This window comes from Geotrypetes seraphini, chromosome 2 (genome assembly GCF_902459505.1).
Source record: "Geotrypetes seraphini chromosome 2, aGeoSer1.1, whole genome shotgun sequence".
Classification (NCBI taxonomy): Eukaryota; Metazoa; Chordata; class Amphibia; order Gymnophiona; family Dermophiidae; genus Geotrypetes; species Geotrypetes seraphini.
This window is the reverse complement of record NC_047085.1, coordinates 46,336,607-46,356,434: the sequence shown is the minus strand read 5'-3', so window position 1 is coordinate 46,356,434 and position 19,828 is coordinate 46,336,607. Positions and strand designations below refer to the sequence as shown.

General features: G+C 44.9%; 1 protein-coding gene across 2 annotated transcripts in view; it reads right to left on the bottom strand.

Annotated features, from left to right (window-relative positions):
• TAF2 (TATA-box binding protein associated factor 2) overlaps positions 1 to 19,828 on the bottom strand; it is a 217,879-nt gene that overhangs the window by 107,098 nt on the left and 90,953 nt on the right. For both annotated transcript variants that reach the window (XM_033934551.1, XM_033934550.1), the window contains exons 12-15: positions 13,930 to 14,084; positions 9,914 to 10,028; positions 8,986 to 9,095; positions 3,007 to 3,072 (exon numbers count right to left, since the gene is read on the bottom strand). In XM_033934551.1, coding sequence (XP_033790442.1) covers positions 3,007 to 3,072; positions 8,986 to 9,095; positions 9,914 to 10,028; positions 13,930 to 14,084 — 446 coding nt within the window. The remainder of the gene's footprint in view (positions 1 to 3,006; positions 3,073 to 8,985; positions 9,096 to 9,913; positions 10,029 to 13,929; positions 14,085 to 19,828) is intronic.

Here is a 19,828-nt window from a genome sequence, read left to right as displayed (position 1 = left end):
ACGCCGCCACGATCTGTATTAAGTAAAGTGAGGGGGCTCCCCAACAAAACCCCCCGTCAGAGCCCCTAAAAACTGTAATTTTCTTTGGCGCGCGCCTCCGTCTTGCGCTCAGTTGTCGGTGTGCACCTTTGTCTTCCGCGGTTTTGTCTATGAACCCCTACAAAGTCCTGGTGGGTAGACAGAAAAAACCCACTGGTCCCGGAATAAAGTGGAATTGTACAAGAAGATGCATCCTAGTCAGATGTGCATCAGCCAGGATACCTACATGGATGTAGGAGGATTAAAATAAGTAGTATACAGGCCCACTGTATCACATGACCACCCAGCTTGCTGTACTGATGCTATGGATTCAACAAACAGGTTTTGAGAAAGAATAATGGTTACATATATTGCTGATGGGGGAAAAGAATTGAGAATGGCAAAAAGTTTGTGTGGATTAATAGACGATATGGAGAGCATCGAGTTGATATAAAAACATTAAATTTTTGGAGTGCTTTTTGCGCTTCATCTCCATGAGGGTTGTGCAGTACTTTTGTAACAGATCTTTGACATTTAGAATTTCATGAAGGACAATCTGAAGAGAAACCCCACCTTCTTTAGTGCCCTGACATTTTCAAGGGGGATGGTAGATCCCATTTAGATATTTTAATCCCTTGAGCAGCATGTTCAGTTTATCCAATTTGTTCATGGTCACAGAGCCATCTAAATAAATCAGTTCTGGTGAGGAAAATTGCACTGAAGAGTGATTAGGAGTTTACATATAAAATCAACTGCACTGCTTTCTCTCTAGGCATTCATTTCTGATTAACTTGCTGGCGTTTCCCAATAACAGGATAACTTAAAAACCCCTCAATGACATCATAATGTACTCTGTCCTCCATAAGAAGTGAACTTCTCCTTTACTTCCTTAGAGACAGCTGACATGCATCACATGTTGCTATATTACAAACCATGTTTATCAGAGTACTACAGTCAATCATTAAAGGCAGGGTAACAAAATATAGTCTGTTCTCCCTAAGATTATAACTAATTCAAACTGGCCTGTTTCATTATAGGGAATGCTGAGTAGATGTTTTAGTATCTGTCTTTGTAGAGGGTTTGTGGGCAGAGGCACAGACACTCAGACCCTCCAGTATTGTCCTCGTTTTGGCAAGCAGCTTCCTGGCTGTCTGCCTGTCATGCCACTCACTACATTTAATGTTTTGTTTGATGGCTGTTGGAACTGCAGACTGCACACATATGCAGACCACCCTGACATAAACAGTATATGCACAAACTACCTTTTATTATAGTGGGAGAATTGAAACTCATTAGAAATGTAATGCGGGTTGAAACTTTCTTGCTCTCAAATCCTGTGAACATGACTAGTTGTTTTAATGCTCTTGTGGTTTGTTTGCTTTTTTTTATTGAAGGGGCTGAATCTGCACAAAACAACTCAAGCCCAAAAGCAAATTACTTTGTGTTAACTTAAACGTCTCCTAAAAACTGAAATAATCCTAATCTTATACAAATTATTTTCACCTCATATGCTTGCTGAAAATATTTCCAAATGGCACATCTTGATTTACTGTTATTATAACAATAAAATGCTAAATGCGCACTCTTACCGCGTGCTTCCCCAATCCCTTTTCTGTCGCGCTGTGCCGGCAAGAGTGCGCATGCGCGCTTACTACACCAGGACTCCAGGACATGCGGAGCGGTGGCTGCCGGGAGGAAGGCTTTGAGGCAGGCGGCTGTCGGCGGAAGGCAGACACAGGGCCAGGATGGAGAGCAGCTGCATCACAGGAATGTCCTCGCCTGCTAACTCCGCTCGCCAGTGCTAGGTGAACTCCTCCATATCCCACATTCCGCTCTGCGCAAGGCACATGGGAATCCCTCCGCCTGCTCTTTCAGCTATTTGGCGCTGACGCTTCCACTTTTGAGCCCGCTGTCGGCGCCTGCAGGCCACGGTGTCAGTTTCAGGCCGGAGCGGCAGCTGCCAGGAGTCGTCGGTTTCAGGTGCGCGCGGCGGCTGCCAGGAGGCCTTCACAGAGCGGCGCTGGCGGCGGCTGCCTTGGCCCTCCTTCAAGGCAGCACAGCTAAAGCACTCAGGTAGTAAATAAATCCTCTGACTCCTGATCAAAGTGAGGCTGCCCTGACCCGCGGCTATCTTTGCTGCTGAGAATGAGCGTGAAATTTGGGCACCGACTGGGTATTTGGGTCCCTTACCCTGATGCAGCCTACAGACACAGTGAACTCGAAAAAGATAAGTTCTTCTTCTAATGCATAACTAGCTATAACGCATATCTATGCTAGAATTTGGATGTGTGAAGTTTTGTAAACACTTTTATATTATGAGTGCAGTGGAGAATTTGAGATAACATGGGTATGCTTGGACATTGAATGTACAACAAGGAGGTTTTTTGAGCCAGTGAAGTGGTATCCCTTTCCAGTATAGCCTGCAAGTAATTTACTGGCGGCATACGGGAATCTGAGTCTTTTTCCTCCTTTAAAAAGATCTTTATTGATGTTTATTAAAGCCATCAAAAAAAATATATGGAAGGGAGGCCTACTGCTGAACAGGGGGAGCAGGAAAGAGGTGCTGCTGGACAGGGGAAGAGGTGCCGATGGACAGGGGGGGGGAAAGGAAGGGAGGCCTACTGCTGGACAGGGGGAGCAGGAAAGAGGTGATGATGGACAGGGGGGATGTAAAACAAAGGGAGAAGGGCTGCTGCTGGATAAGGGGAGCAGGAAGGGGTGGTGGTGGACACAGGGGAGATAAAAGGAAGGGAGAATGGACGGGGAGCATGCAAGGGCTGGTGACAGAAAAAAAGAAAGACAGAAATACAGAAAGCGGCTAAGGAGACAGAGAGAGAAAGAAATAAAGAGACACACACACACATATATTCTAGCACCCGTTAATGTAACGGGCTATAAAACTAGTATGATATAATTATTTACAAGATGTGATGTTCATACCATTTTAATTTTAAGAAAATTTCCACATTTTCAAAGGAATTAACTTACTCCATTGCAGAAAGATCCATATCTACTTCTTCTCCGTTCATAAGTGGAATCTTTTTCTTCTTATTTCTATATTTGGAAAAAAGTAACACGAATTAAGATTTTAATAATCTGTATTATGCAATAGAAGGCTCAATTGCATTACAAGTGATCTGACTGCCAGGACCAAGGAGGGTAATTTTATAATAGGCCACCCTCTGTAAGGGAAGATCAGGTTGTTACCTTGATAATCTTCTTTCTAGTAGAAGGGTACAGTAGTCTTGACAAGTGTTTTTTTTACCTTCACCCACAAGGATTACAGAAGGCATCATCTACATTTTTCAACTTTGCTTCTTGTGTCACTGGGCAGTGCCTCAGCTCTCAGTTTGTACCAAAGCAATAGATAATTCCTAAGAAGGAGAAATAACAAGGAGGGCATGGGAAACTTCCTGCCAATTCAAGTCTTTTCTGTTCTGCAACAAGAACAATTAATTAGCCCAATGGACACATAATAGAACCAAACAAGCTACCTACCTGAGTGTTACCCGCACTAACAGCTATGCAGCTCCTATAGCCTCTCCCAAAGGTTTCACTATAGAGCTAACAGATTCTCTTCATACTTGTTTAACAGAAGAACATTAAGTGTCTTCATTCTCTCTTGGTTATTCTCAGACGAACGTCTGGAGACACCCACATATGTCTAAGGCAGAAAGCAGGCTAACTTAAAATCTGACATGGCAAGACTACTGCACCCTACTACTAGAGAGAAGATTATCAAAGTATGAACCTAATCTTCCCTTCTAGTATGAAGCGTACAGTAGTCTTGACAAGTGGGACGTACCAAAGCACCACACATTCAGTAACACCAAGACTTTGTCCTTTATGCCAGAAATCGGAGTTCCTGATTTACATGGAAAGCTGAGACCATGCCTGCTTCCAAGTCCGTAAATATGAGGAAAGGCTCCCTGAACGATACAGCCTGGGGCTCCCAAACTATTCTTACTGAGGCGAAAGTTACCAGGAAACCCATATAAACTGTAAGATCCATCAGTGATGCATACTGTAAGGGTGAATGAATATAACAATAGCATTACTGTGTCAGAACAATGGTCCATCAAGCCCAGTAGCCTGTTTTCACGGTGGCCCATCCAGGTCACTAATACCTGGCCAAAACCCAAGGAGTAGCAATATTCCATGCTACCGATCCAGGGCAAGCAGTAGCTTCCCTCATGTCTTTCTCAATAACAGACTATGCTTCTTCCAGGAAATTGTCCAAATCTTTCTTAAAAATAGCTACGCTATCTGCTCTTACCACAACTTCTGGCAACGCGTTCCAGAGCGTAAATATTCTCTGAGTGAAAAAAAAAAAAATTTCTCCTTTTGGTTTTAAAAGTATTTCCCTGTAACTTCATCGAGTGTACCTTAGTCTTTGTAATTTTTGACGGAATAAAAAATTGATCCACTTGTACCTGATTTACTTCACTCAGGATTTTGTAGACTTCAATCGTATCTTCCCTCAACCATCTCTTTTCCAAGCTGAAGAGCCCTAACCTTTTTAGTCTTTCCTCATATGAGAGGAGTTCCATCCCCTTTATCATCTTGGTTGCTCTGCTAGCACCACTATATCTTTCTTGAGATAAGAAGACCAGAATTGAACGTATTACTCCAGATGAGGTTGCACCATGGAGTAATACAGGGGCATTATAACATTCTTAGTCTTAACCATCCCTTTTTTAATAGTTCCTAGCATCTTGTTTGCTTTTTTGGCCGCCACTGCACATTGGGCGCATGGTTTCATCGCATTGTCTAAGATGACACCCAGTTCCTTTTCTTGGGTGCTAACCCCCAAGGTGGACCCTAGCAACAGAGAAGGAGGCACCAATAGTGGTCAGTTAAAACTGCAGGTCCAATTGTTTCGTTTGGCGGAAGCCCACCTAGAAGCCATATTGGTGGCACATATAGCGAGAGTGAACAATGTACAAGCCAACTCAGAGCTAGTCAGTCATCCTCAAAGTCAGTGATCCTCAAACGATCATCACTAAGTTAGCAATGATCGGATTTGCCAACCCGATGCAGAAAACAGCTCACTGCGTGGTTTTCTGCAGGATCGCTCTTTCTCTGATCCGGCCATGCAAATAAGGTCAGCACCCATCTGTCTGAACAGATCCTCGCACAGGCCTCCTTGCACTCTGAGTCTTCTTCCTATTCAGGGAAACTCGGACTCTTATCTGTTGTCATTGGGACTTCTTCGTAATTGTTGCTGACGTGGGCGTTGATGCATGAGGTCATCTGGAGCCCCAGAACCTCTGTCTAGATCTCTGAGCCAAACTTACTATTGGCACATCAACTGTTGATCAAGTTGATGCGCTGACAGTAAGTTTGATTCTCGGTATGAGAAGTGTGTTTTTCACTGTTTTCTTGCAATTGTGCTGGCAGAATGTCATATAAGGCATCAGCCATACAATCCACTACAGAGATGAGAAAGTCCAAATCAAGCAGCACCACAGTGACAGGGTCATGGTGAAGTGTGGAGAGGAGAAACCTAAGAAACACTGTGGAGTGACGATGTTCCTAAAATGGACTTTATTAAAAATGTCAAAGTTCAAATGTACAATAATATAATCCACTCAAAGATAAAATAATCCACATAAAAACCTAAAGTACCTAGTCCGCTGAAGGCATGGGACCCAACATGGTCCATGTTTCAACAAAAAGTCTTCTTCAGGGGTCCCTGAGAGTCCTATGGTTGTAGATATGTGGAACAAACTGATATGTGGACAGTTGTGAAAAAGATGCTGCTTGAAACCAAAGAGGCACACCTGTACAACGAATGATGAGGCTGTCACCGCCTTGATCCAAGCCACAATCAAAGCAAAAAAGGAACGTAATCCATACACCTGTCATGAATATCCTTCAGGATCACTCCTCCGACTTGGTGACCTGAGCCACAGCTGAATCCAATTTTGGAGAAGCAAAGCACTTGGTAAAACTGCTCACCAAGGGACAAAGCCTTGCCATGGCCCAAGCACATTTCAGGGACCCTCCAGGTTATCCCATATCTCCAACAGGATACAAACCGCATCATGGTTATCAGGAAAGGAGGCTGCTGTGTCCATTCCTGTAAAGATTCTTTGATGAAGTCCTCCAGACGAGCAGGTTTGAAGAATCTGTGTGCTGTGGAATCATCTGGCAGATCCTGGGATCCACACAGAGTCTGAGAGCAGAGCTCCACCAAACATTCCACATCAGTAGCTGCTGCCGAACCTCCCTGCGAAAGCAGAGGGATAGAGTGCCCGACATAATCGCAGGCATTGCCCTTTTATGCCCCGGGGTTCCTGGTGGGGAACCAAGTGAAAAACTCAGCAGTGACGTCCCCATGGATGGCCCAGACGTCAGTGGGGTAAAAACAGGCATGGACTTCTTGACTAAGCATGCCTGAGAGAGCCTAAGTATAAATTCTGGGTGAAAAAGGTCTGCTGCGGCGAGAGCCACCCTGTGCACCTCAGACTTAGTGTACTTGGAAGACTTATAAGGTTTTTCTCAGGAACCATGCTTGTGTTTCACCAAAACGTCGCCAGTGCTCTCCTGAGAGCCCCCAAGATGCGATTTTTCATGTAAATTGGGACAGAAAGTTCAAGGAGGGTCTCCCCTGAGGCAAAAGGCACCGCATCCATGCAAATTTAACACCCCCCCTCAGGCTGCAGTGTACGTGGAACACGGCTGCGCATCTGACAGCCATCCGCCACAAACAAGGCATGAATTCGATTCATTCCAACCTGGGAAGGCCATCTGTGAAGTTTGGACCAAAAATGAAGCTCCTAACTATAAAAAATATAGATTTATTCAAATCAGGAAAATCCACAGGTGCTGATTTTGCAATAAAATTGCTTGGGAAAGGAACAGGAATCCCCAGAAAACGGTGATTTTGGGATTCTAGAGGTGGGGGTAGGGGGGTAAGGCATGCAGGGAAACCACCCCAAACCCATTTTTAAGACTCCCCAAAATCATCAAAACAGGCTATCACACTGTTACTCACTTTCCATTGTGCTAAATGGGAGAGAATGCAAGCAATACTGGAACAGCATGTAGGGAGATCTAATGTCTCAGAAAGCTGTAAAGCTGGATTTCAAGTCTTCTGACTGCCCCACCGGCACGGCCACCACAGCCAGTGACCTCTGCTACCCTTGAATACGTCGCGCAACCACCATGCGGAGGCACGCAGCCCAGCTCCAATCCTGGTTGCGCCTCCACAGAACCGCTCAGCCTGCATTACACCAACTAGCGGACAAACCTGGGGTGAGCTAGCTCCCGATCCTGAAGCCCCAATCTGTCCTGCAGGCTTGTCCAGGGGGCTTACTGTCTCATATGGAATCAGAAGCAGACATTCTCCAACTGTCTGCAATCTCCCGTCGCAAGGATGTCCCCGCAGGGAACCTCCACAGCATGAGGGCAAACCCGCGAAGGAAATACTGAAAACATTACTGAAACTAGCAAAAGAAATAATGAGCAGAAGAGATAAGCTCCTACAGGCTTGGCATGTAGACAGCAAGACTGGAATCTAACGGGCATGCTCCAGTATATGCTAGCAGAGGGAGGAGTTATGACTTCAATCATCTCAAGCTTTCTACTGTGCCTGGCGGCTAGGGATACATAAAATCCACTGGTCCCAGAATAAAGTGGGATTGTACAAGAATTCTGTTTTCTGACCAGCCTTTATAAGAGTGTCATCAGAATGGGTTTAGCACTTAGTTAGGGGGGGGGTGTCCCTGGTTCAGAAGCCCCCTTCTGACAGTGCAGGCCGTGTCTTCCTGTCTAACTGTTTTGTCGTTCAGGTTTCCAATGTTTCATAACCTGTTATCTTGTTTTTCATTGTTCCTGTTTTGCATTTGTTGATATGAACAGAATTGACTTACTTGCTGGGGAATTTCCCTGTTCCTCTCTCTCTTGTTATTATCCTCTCCAGATATTCCTGGATGCTTTAAAGACTGACTAATGTTACAGAGACAGTGATGAGGGGGAGGGGTTTAAGCCTCTGAAGTTTGAGGCTTTCTACAAAGTGCTGGTAGGTAGACAGAAATAACCCATTAGTCCTGGAATAAAGTGGGATTGTACAAGAAAACTGGATTACATTGATGTTATTCTTTTCCTTTATGTTACATTGTTCTTGTTGCCTCAAAAAAGATATAAATAAAAAAAGGAACAGAAAACGATAGCAGATAAAGACCATATTGTGTATCCTGCTTGTCCATCCATACAAATCTTTAAACTCTTCAATTCCTTCTTCTTCCTTAGGACCCTCCACTCATGTTCCATGCTTTTATGAATTCTGATAGTCTACATCTCCAACACCTCTATTGGGAAGGCTAGGCTTTACATGCATTCACTACCCTTTCTGAAAAGTACTATTTTCTTAAGCTAATTCCTGAGCCTCTCTCTTTTTACCTTCATCCTATGCCCCTCACCCCTCCCTACCATTCCAAAGCTTCCTTTCAGTTGAATACCATGGAGGTATTTAAATTATCTCTATTATATATTTCCTCTACTACTTTTCTTCCAAAGTATACATACTGAGATCTTCATGTCTGTCCTCAAGAGAAACACAATCAATACGATCAAATTAGAGCAGGGGTGTCAAATGTCGGTCCTCGAGAGCCGCAATCCAGTCAGATTTTCAGGATTTCCCCAATGAATATGCATGAGATCTATTAGCATACAATGAAAGCAGTGCATGCAAATAGATCTCATGCATATTCATTGGGGAAATCCTGAAAACCTGACTGGATTGCAGCCCTCGAGGACTGACATTTGACACTCCTGAATTAGAGCAGTTTAAAAAAAAAAAACCACAACTATAATATACAAGACATAGAAACAGAACCTTTAGCTAAACTCTTCAGATTAACAACTGATATAAGATCAACAGATTTGCCATAATATATGTCATGCACCATAGCTAAATACAATGGTTCAGTGACTACCTAAGGCTCAAATTTCAAAACCTACCTTCTGCTTTTTGAATGGCAGGGTATGTCATGTTTCAAACTATTTTCCTCAATTTGCAATGTGTGGTTGAAAGACCCATCCAGCTCTTGCACAGTAACTTTAAGTGGGCCCTATCAAGGGGGAAAATATGCATTCATAACCATAGAAAGGATCCACAGCAAAAATACAACCCAAACATGTTCACTTAATCTACTCATTTCCTTTTTGTACTTATGATTTGCCAATATATTTTTCTTTTATATGGTAACATTCTAAACATCTAAAGGCAACCAATATTTAATGGTATATAGATATAACTAATGTATTACTACAGATACATATAGAAAAGCAACTGCATACAATTACACATTCATTCTCAAAAAAATATTCTGTACTCCCTTCAACACCTCAGTTAGTAGATGCACTGGGGTGGGGCCTAAGGCCCGCAGTTCGTCGGAGGAGTCTGGAGGAGCAGGATGGACTGAGCACCCCTCCTGCTCCCAACTTTTAGAGGTAAGGGGAGGAGGATGGGGAGCGAAGGTCCATGTCTGGTAGCAGGAGAGAGTGGGCATCCCTCCTATCGCTTGTTTGTTGGTTTGTTTTTTTTTTGAGGGGGAGGAAAGGAGTCAGCATCCCTCCTGCCATATTTTAGAGTGCGGTGGGGGGAGCATCGACGGCAGGAGGGAATTGGCATCCCTCCTGACATTTTTTGTGGTTCGGGGATGGGGAAGAGATGGATGGGGGAAGGCTTTTTTTTTTTTTGACCAGATATTTTGCGTATGTATGCAAAATATCTGACCCATAAGATAATGCAATTCTAATTCAAATTTAACCTTTAATTATAACTTCCATACCCTAGCATTCACTTTTAAAGCCACACATACACCTAACTATCCAAAAAGGCCAAACTTTTTCAGTGACTACCACTGAAAGCATGAAGATTTCTTACCACATATTTCTGGGTTCCTGGAGAAGTATAGTCTTGTTTTATTTCCAATTCAAGAACATTTCTTTTTCTGTTAAATGCAAAACTGCCATAAAATTTTACAACACCGCTTTGGTCTCTGTGATAAAATTGTCAAGGACAAAGAAAAGAATACACAACAAAAGATTAGGTTCTTACCTTTGCTAATCTTCATTCTAGTAAATCAATGCTCTATTCCTGGACAAGTGGGTTATGCATCCTGTTGCGAGACTGTTGTAAGAAGCCTCATTAAATCATTTTTAAGGCCCTCACCTCTGGACTGCTCTCAGGTATTCAATTTGTAGAAAAGTAGACAGTCATCTATAGAGGACACATACAAAAGAGGGGTACAGGGAAACTCCCCGACAAAGCAGTCTAATCTGCTCATAACATGAAATATCATAAGAATCATAAACAATTGAAACAATCGAAACAGATTATTAAACAGTATAAACTTGAAATAAAGCGTGTTAATAGGAGACAAAACCTGCACTAATGGAAGGAGGCGCTACAACTAGGGACTCCCAAGGCAAAGTGTAAAACATATTCGGATGGTACTCTTAGAAAGGCTGGTCAGGAAACCAGAAGTCCAGCTTACCCATATTTGTTAGGGCAGACAATTGACAAATCAGCAACTCCCAGGGCGGGTTCCAGGAACACCATGGATTTACAAGAAAGAAGATTAGCAAAAGAAAGAACCTAATCTTTCATTCTTGTACAACTCGCTCTATTCCTGGACATGTGGAACATAATAGAGCAGTCTGATGAATCTGCTGCCAAGACAAAAGAAATAAAACAGCATCCTGCCTGGCCGCCACATCAATCCTGTAAAATTTGGTAGAAGTATGTAAGGAGGACCACATAGCAGCAATGCAAATCTCCTCCAGAGAGATTGCCAATGACTCTGCCCAAGAAAAGGAAACACCTCTATAGAATGAGCCCTGACAGAAACAGGGGGCTTCTTTCTGGCCGTAACGTAGGCAGATGAAATAGCCATACAAATCCATCTGGAAATAGTGGCCTTTGAAGCCGGCCTGCCCCTCCGAGAAGGACCAACCAGCAAAAACCAAGTGGTCGGAGACCCAAAACTTGTTTGTGACCTCCAAAGTACCACAATAAAATCCCGCACACATCCAGCGAAAACACCTGGTCCTGCTCCTTCAAAATTGAAGAAGTAAAGGTAGGAAGTCAAACCTGCTGGTTAATGTGGAAACTAGAGACCACTTTTGGAAGAAAGGAGGGAACAGTGACAGAAACACACTGGAATCCGTCATGCTAAGAAAAGGATCCAGACAGGATAAAGCCTGAAGCTCAGAAACCCTGCAAGCAGAAGTAATAGCCACCAGGAAGACTGTCTTGACAGTGAGATCCATTAAGGATGCTTGCTCCAAAGGCTCATAAGGCAGATGGGCCAGAGACCGGAGCACAAGATTGAGATTCCAAGTTGGACAGGGTAGCAACAGTGGGGGGCTGATACCTCAGAATGACCTTCAGAAACCGGACAACATCCAGGTGAGCGGCCAAAGTCCCTCTCAGAGGATTAGGATCCAGACAGGAAAGATTGCCGATTTGAACCCTCAGAATCAACAGCCAGTCCCTTTTCCAGTCTATCCTGAAGGAAATCCAGTATCAGAGGTACAGACGGATCCTTGTGCTCCTGGACGTACCACATATTGACTACAATGACACCCAGATCCTTTTCTTGGGCACTAACCCTCAAGGTGGACCCTAGCATCTTGTAACCGTGATTTGGGTTATTCTTCCTAAAGTGCATCACTCTGCATTTGTCCACATTAAATTTCTTCTGCCACTTGGATGCCCAGTCTTCCAGTAAACATAAGAATAGCCATACTGGGTCAGACCAAAGGTCCATCAAGCCCAGTAGCCTGTTCTCACAGTGGCCAATTCGGGTCACTAATACCTGGCCAAAATCCAAAGAGTAGCAACATTCCATGCTACCTAAGGTCTTCCTGCAATTTTTCACAATTTGCATGCGATTTAACAACTTTGAACAGTTAAGTGTTATCTGCAAATTTAATCACCACACTCGTTCCAATAATGTTTCCAGATAATTTATAAATAAGTTAAATAGCACCTGTCCCAGTACAGATCCCTGTTGTACTCTACTGTTTACTCTCCTCCATTGAGAAAAATGAACATTTATCCCTACCCTCTGTTTTCTATCTGGTAACCAATTCCTAATCCACAACTGCACTTTGCCACCTATCCCATGACTCTTTAATTTACTCAGGAGCCTCGAAAGAGGAACTTTGTCAAAAGCTTTCTGAAAATCTAGATACATTACATCAACTGGCTCACCTTTATCCATATGTTTATTCACACCTTCAAAGAAGTCAAGCAGATACAGATCCTGGAGATCCGAGAGCACCACAACATCCCCTGCAGTGGTAGTACCAGACTGTGTAAGCAAAGATATAGTCATCCTGGTCGTCTGTGCCATCAGCCGGCGAAACATCTTTGGACAACTCGAGGAGATTGGACTTAAGGACAGTGTCCTGGGAAAGGGAAACCTCCATTGCCAGAGAGGACGCCTGAGGAGGCATGGAAGGTGCCTTTATTCTTAGCCAAATAAGCCTGATAGAGCATGTTAATAAAGTCCAGGGTAAACCCACTGTCTGAGGCAGCAGCCGCTTCTTTGGAGCCCCTCTTAGAACTTTTGAAGGACCTGTACACTTTAGATGCCGAATCGCAGTTGCGTTTAGACAGAGCCACAAGGGCACTGTCTCCTGGTCTCACTTTCAACATTTTGGGCTTCCCTAAGCTGGAGAGAGTGGCAGGACCCCCTTCAGGGGTTGAGGGAACTTGGGCCGATAAGATCTCGCCCCCATTTCAGCACAGCATGTGGAACATGGCCGCTCGCAGGATAGCCATCCACTGCAACAGGCATGAATCCAAAGTATCCTGCCCTAAGGAGTCCATCTGAGTGGTTTTCTTGCAAAGACAAAGCTTGCAGAGGCAAAAAATAACTTTACATTCAAATCCGGAAAATCCAAGATGGCTGCCATGGATGAATTAAAAAAAAAAAAAAAAAAAAAAAGTCCAGGAAAAGCACAGGAACCCAAAACATGGCAATTTTAGGATTTTAGCAGTGGCGGTGGAGGTACTAAAGCTTTCTCTCAAACTACCCAAAACTCACTTTGCAAGATCCCCCCAAATCGCTGAAAACAGGCTCTCAGCCCTGTACTTACCGTGCATGCTGTGTTAAAAGCTGCAATAAAGGAAGCTGAAACAGCTTACATGGAGATCCTCTGCTTCAACAAGCCTTGCAATGAACTGCTCAAACCCACTAGTGTATGAACCTGGAGTGAGATAGCACCCAAGGGAACAATCCCTGAAAGTGCATGCTGAAAGTGATCTGCAGGCTGTCCAGAGAGTGCACTGCCAGGCAGCCTACCCCCCGGAAACAGACTTTTCTTCAAAGTCTGCAATCTTCCACAGCCAGAACTATACCCACTGGGAACCTCTGCAGCACGAAGGCACAAAGTGTGACAAAAAATACTGACTTTAAAGAAAAATAAACACGAGCAGAAAAGACTAGCTCCTACTGTCTTGCTTATAGGAAAGCAACTGAATACCTGAAGGTAGTCCTGTGGTAAGAGGGGAAGGCCTAAAAGTTATGTAAATGAGGCTTCCTACAAGCAGTCTAGCGACAGGGGATGCATAATCCTCTTGTCTAGGAATAGAGCGGGATTGTATAAGAAATAAAAATTGTAGATTAGATATTTGACTGCATTTAAATTTTAGAAGCAACGATTTAAGAGCTTTTATTTTACTCCTCATCAGAGAAAGACTGAAAATACCATACTTAAACTTTAAATACCTAAAAACAGACAATGTATCTATCTTCCATCTGAGCTTTACTGTCTTTAATGCTGGGTATAATTTTGGTTCTGTAGGTCTTCCCACAAATCCCCAAGCATGCCAAGAGAATGCTACTTTCCTTTTAAACTATTAAATCAAACTGCAGATGAAAAGGATACACCCATTGCTTTATTAAAGGCTGTATGTCTTTGCCAGACACATTGGAAATGGATTTCAAAAATCCATATGTAGAAACCAACATCTGACTCCACATGTGGGACTGAAACTTTTGTGATGATGCAGTGCTGGCCAGGCTCAACAATTTGTTGAAAACCTAGAACAAGAGACACAAGTGTCAAAAAGCAAAAAACTGGACCCATGTAAATTCACTTCTTTTAGGTATACCAGTACCATTCAGTATGCATCTAGTTACCTACAGTTGAAGGAACAATTTAAAACATGTCGTATGGTATTCCCATATGACAATATTTTTTAACATGTACCCAGGAATCTACAGTTAGGGTTCATTAACAATCTTATTTTCTAGAAGCATAATATATATATATATATAATTTTTTTTTTAGTTCAATAAGATTTTTATGATTGCTCTTTACTGTCATTCAAAAGGAAAGAGGCATCACAGTGGTACAAGATTTTTCGGTTGAAAAGGGCAGAGAGGCCTCATACTATCGAGTCTAGATGGAGTGAAGAACTGCAGAAGCATAATATTTTTAATTTATGGGAAAAAGAAATGAAATGCAACAGATGAAAACTATTATCATCTAAGTTGGTGGCTCTCAACAAAGTCCTCGGGAACACCCAACCAAACTGGTTTTCAAGAATTTCTAAGTTGAATATATTTTGTTCAATATACTTCTGGTTCTCCAAATTCTTGGTACTGCTCTTTTGAGCTATAGTTATATACACTGGAGGCACTGCATGCAAATCTACATGCTCGAGTCAGATTATTATGATCACCACTTACCTCTGATGTCAGGGACACACAGCCAATGAACGAATGTATGTGTCATGTGCAGACTTTGTTGGTATATATGGTGGGATGTCAGCAAGTTGCTAATGTAGCTACTGTGGCTGTCATGGGGGGAAAAGTGCAATTTATCAGACATTGAAAAAGGAATGATCATCGGCTACTGAGCCAAGGGTGGCAACATTTTGAAAATGGCGGAGTTTGAAAACTGTTCATGAGCTGCTGTGGTTAAGTGTACCGTGAGTGGACAAACGGAACTTTTTTTGATGACCCGCATGGTAACTGTGGGATAGCATGAGCCATCGATAGGAGAGGTCGGCTGCGCAGATTGGTATGGGCTGATTGGTATGCTACCGTGGAGCAACTCACCATCCAAACAAACCAGGGGGTTTCCAGATGTGTGCCCAAAATGACTATGCAGCAAACCGTTTTGCAAATGGGGCTCTGGAGCAGACAGCTGGTGACTGTACCATGCTCATGAAGTTTCATTGTAAAAATGGATTTAATTTGCACAGGAGTACCGACATTGGATTTCGACTGGCAGAGGGTTGCCTTCTCCAATGAGTCACGTTTTAAGCTCCATCAAACGGATAGATGTTGGTGTGTCTGGTGTGAAACCGCCGAGAACAAACACCCAGCAACCATTGTTGGATGTACACAAGCTGGTGGCAGCAGCATTACAGTCTTGGTCCCTTGGTACCTCTGGAAGGCGCACTCAAACGATATGGGTATCTCTCCATCCTTGCCAATTAAGAACACCTGTACATGTTGATGGTCTTCCCTATGAAATTTTTCAACAGGACAATGCAACATGTCATGCCGCCAGAATTGTTTGCGAGTGATTTGCAGAAAATGACCAAGACTTCCAGCTACTTCTCTGGCTTCCGAATTCCCCAGACCTTAACCTAATTGAGCACATTTGGGACCACCTTGATCAACATGTTCAACTGAATCCATCGACTCTTTGCAGATGATACCAAAATCTGCAAAAGAGTAGACACTCCTGATGGTGTGAATAACATGAGGAAGGACCTAGCGAAGCATGAAGAATGGTCTGAAATTTGGCAACTAAGATTTAATGCTAAGAAATGCAAGGTCATGCATTTGGGCTGCAAAAACTTAAGGGAACGGGACAGTTTAGGGCAGGGATCTCAAAGTCCCTCCTTGAGGGCTATAATCCAGTCGGGTTTTCAGGATTTCCCCAATGAATATGCATTGAAAGCAGTGCAAGCACATAGATCTCATGCATATTCATTGGGGAAATCCTGAAAACCCGACTGGATTGCGGCTCTCAAGGAGGGACTTTGAGACTCCTGGTTTAGGGGGTGAAGAACTTTTATGAACGAAAGAGGAGCAGGACTTGGGTGTGATAGTATGTGGCCAAACAGGTTAAAAAGGCGACGGCAAAAGCTAGAAGAATGCTGAGGTGCATAGGGAGAGGTATGGCCAGTGGGGGAAAGGAGGTATTGATGCGCCTATATAAGACTTCGGTGAGACCTCATTTAGGATAATGTGTACTGTGTACAATTCTGAAACCGTATCTTAAAAAATATATACTGTATATAAACAAAATGGAGTCTCTCCAGAGGAAGGCTACTAAAATGGTTGTGGTCTTCATCATAAGACGTATGGGGACCAACTTAAAGATCTCAATATGTATACTATGGATTAAAGGCGGGAGAGGGGAGATAAGATAAGAGATGTTTAAATATCTATGTAGTATAAATGTGCATAGGGCAAATCTCTTTCATTTGAAAGAAAGCTCCAGAATGAGGGGGCATAGGATTAAGTTATGAGGTGATAGGCTCAGTAATAATCTAAGGAAATACTTTTTTACAGAAAGGGTGGTAGATGTGTGGATTGGAAATCTGCACCTGAAATTAGGGCAAAAAATTTCTCTATAAAATGTGTTTTTAAACAGTTTCAGCTATGTCAATAAATATGCACCCCAAAACAAGTTACCCTGTTAGTAACCTTGCTGTTAACAAGCTATTCAATTATTATTTTATTTAAGCTTATTGTCTGAGAGGGAACTTAGGGCTCCTTCTACTAAGCTGCGATAGCGGTTTTAGCGCGCGCTGAATTGCTGTGTGCGCTAGACCTTAATGCCAGCATTGAGGTGGCATTAGTTCTAGCCACGTAGCGCAGGTTGAGCGCACGCTAAAATCCTATGTGTGCTAAAAACGCTATCGCAGCTTAGTAAAAGGAGCCCTTAGTCCAAAAATCCATGATAATTATATTGTACACATTTTTCAACTTTGAGTCAAATTTAAGAAAAATGCTGAAAAATGAGGGCCTCAATGAAATATTTACAGTAAGTACCAAAAACGTACCTAGATCGTTGAATTTCAGGCTGCTAAATGATGTTGTTCAAAGAAAATGAGACTGCAAACTTTGCATTATTGAGCTGCATTGCATAATTATAAAAGTTGCTCACTTTCTAGTACCGTATTTGCCGGCGTATAAGACGACTTTTCAGTACCTTAAAATCCTCCCCAAAGTCGGGGGTCGTCTTATACGCCGGGTACTGTTTAGAGAGCTGCACGGGGACGCCCCTAGGGTCGCGGGGATCCCGTGGGGACGCCCCCTAGGGTCGCGGGGATCCCATGGGGACGCCTCCGAGGGTCGCGGGGCTCCTGCGGGGCTGGATGCTCAGTTTTCTGGATGTACGCGGCTCTTCTTCTCCCTACCTTCTCTGCTTGCAGCACAGAGCCGAACGGAAGTCTTCCCGACGTCAGCGCTGACGTCGGAGGGGAGGGAGGGCTTAAACAAAGCCCTCCCTCCCTCCGACGTCAGCGCTGACGTCGGGAAGACTTCCGTTCGGCTCTGTGCTGCAGGCAGGGCAGAGAAGGTAGGGAGAAGGAGAGTAGCCTCGCGGTACCAAGAGAGAGGGGCGGCCGCCCCGCCCCGGTTGCAGCACAGCCGGCCAGGTTCCCTTACTTTTGTGGCACTTCCCCGACCGACCGATAACAGCCCGGGTCCGACAATCCTCCCTGCCCTGTAGCCGCGAATCTAAATTACCTTCTTACAGCAGCTGTAAGAAGGTAATTTAGATTCGCGGTTAAGGGCAGGGAGGTTTGTCGGACCGGGCCTGTTGTCGGTCGGTCGGGGAAGTGCCACAAAAGTAAGGGAACCTGGCCGGCTGTGCTGCACCCGGGGCGGTAGAGAAGGAGGGGGGGAGAAGGACGCTGAAAGGCCATGGTGAAGACAGGAGGGGGGGGGAAGGACTCTGAAAGCACTTGAAGACAGAGGAGGGAGAAGGAGGCTGAAAGCACATGGGGGAATACAAAGGGGTGGAGAAGGACGCTGAAAGGCCATGGGAAGGGTGGGGGGGGGGAGAAGGACACAAAGGAAATGAGGAAGAGAGAGTAGGAAGAAGACAGATGCCAGACTATGGGGGGAGCAGAGAGAAGAAGATGGGTGCCAGACCAATTTGGAAGGGGGAAGAAAGGGAGAGGCACAGTAACAGAGCAAATGGAAGATGCAGAAGGAAGAGAGATAGTGGATGGAAGGAATTGAATGAGAACATGAGGAAAGCAGAAACCAGGCAACAAAGGTAGGAAAAGAATTCTATTGCTTTAGTGAATTAATTAAAATTGTTGAAATAAATTCTGATGTTCTTTTAAGTTTTATTTGTCGTGCAGAAGGTGTGCGGAAGAAGGGGTAGTCTTATACGGCGAGTATATAACAAACTCTATATTTTAACTGTAAAAGTTGGGGGGTCATCTTATACGCCCAGTCGTCTTATACGCCGGCAAATACGGTAATTAATTATATAGTTAGATGGAATCTTGTTCTAAACTTTTGCAGACTTTAGTTTAAGACCTCTAGGAATATATACACAAAAGCCCGGATTCTGTATAGGACGCCCGTCCCGGGTGTCCTATACAGAATCGGAACAAAACCCGCCCAAAGTAAACCCGATTCTATAACCGATGTCCATGTTGCAGACACCGGTTACAGAATCGGGATTTTGGCCCGGATTCTGTATAGGACGCAGCCACTATACTTTATCGCGGCAAGGGATTTTCCTGCTGCGATTAGAATAGCGGCCACAACTACGGCTGCCAGTTTCCCCAACCCCCCTCCCCACGACGTTCACGGCAGGAGGGTGCCCAACCCTTACTACTGAAATAAACTGTTCCCACCAAAAAATTGCCGGCAGGAGGGTACCCAACCCCTCCTGCCGGACCCCCCAAACAAAATGCCCTAACCGACCTCCCCGAAGATCGCTGGCAGGAGGGTGCCCAACCCTTCCTGCCGGACCCCTCAATGCCCCCCCGAAGATTGCCGGCAGGAGGGTTCCCAACCCCTCCTGCAGGACCCCTCAACACCCCCCCCCGAAGATCGCTGGCAGGAGGGTGCCCAACCCCTCCTGCTAGACCCTCCCCCCCCCCGGAACCCCCCTGAAGCTTACCACCAAGTTGGCCGGATGGGTCTTCGCACCGTCCAGCCAGCAAGCCCGCCTCTGTCCAAATGAAGCGGGCCCACCCCTCCCCTGCCCAACCCACAGGATCCTAGGGCCTGATTGGCCCAAGCGCCTAAGTCCCCTCCTATAGTGTGAGGGGCCTTAGGCGCTTGGGCCAATCAGGCCCTAGGATCCTGTGGGTTGGGCAGGGTAGGGGCGGGCCCGCCTCATTTGGACAGAGGCAGGCCTACTGGCCCGACAGTGCGAAGACCCATCCGGCCAACTTGGCGGTAAGCTTCAGCGGGGTTCCGGGGGGGAGGGGTCAGGCAGGAGGGGTTGGCCACACTCCTGCCGGCGATCTTTGGGGGGACGGGTTCTTTCGGCAGGAGGGGTTAGGCACCCTCCTGCCGGCGATCTTCAGGGAGGCCATGGGGGGGGGTTCGTGGAGGGTGGTTAGGGCATTTTGTTTGGGGGGGGTCGTTGGGGGGTCCGGCAGGAAGGGTTTGGTACCCTCCTGCCGGCGATCTTTGGGGGAGACGGGTTGGGCACCCTCCTGCCGTGAACATCGGGGGGGGGGGGGGTTTGGGGAGACTGGTGGCTGTAGCTGCGGCCGCTATACTAATCGCGGCAGGGAGAACCCTTGCCGCGATAAAGTATAGCAACCGAGTCTACTTACCATGTA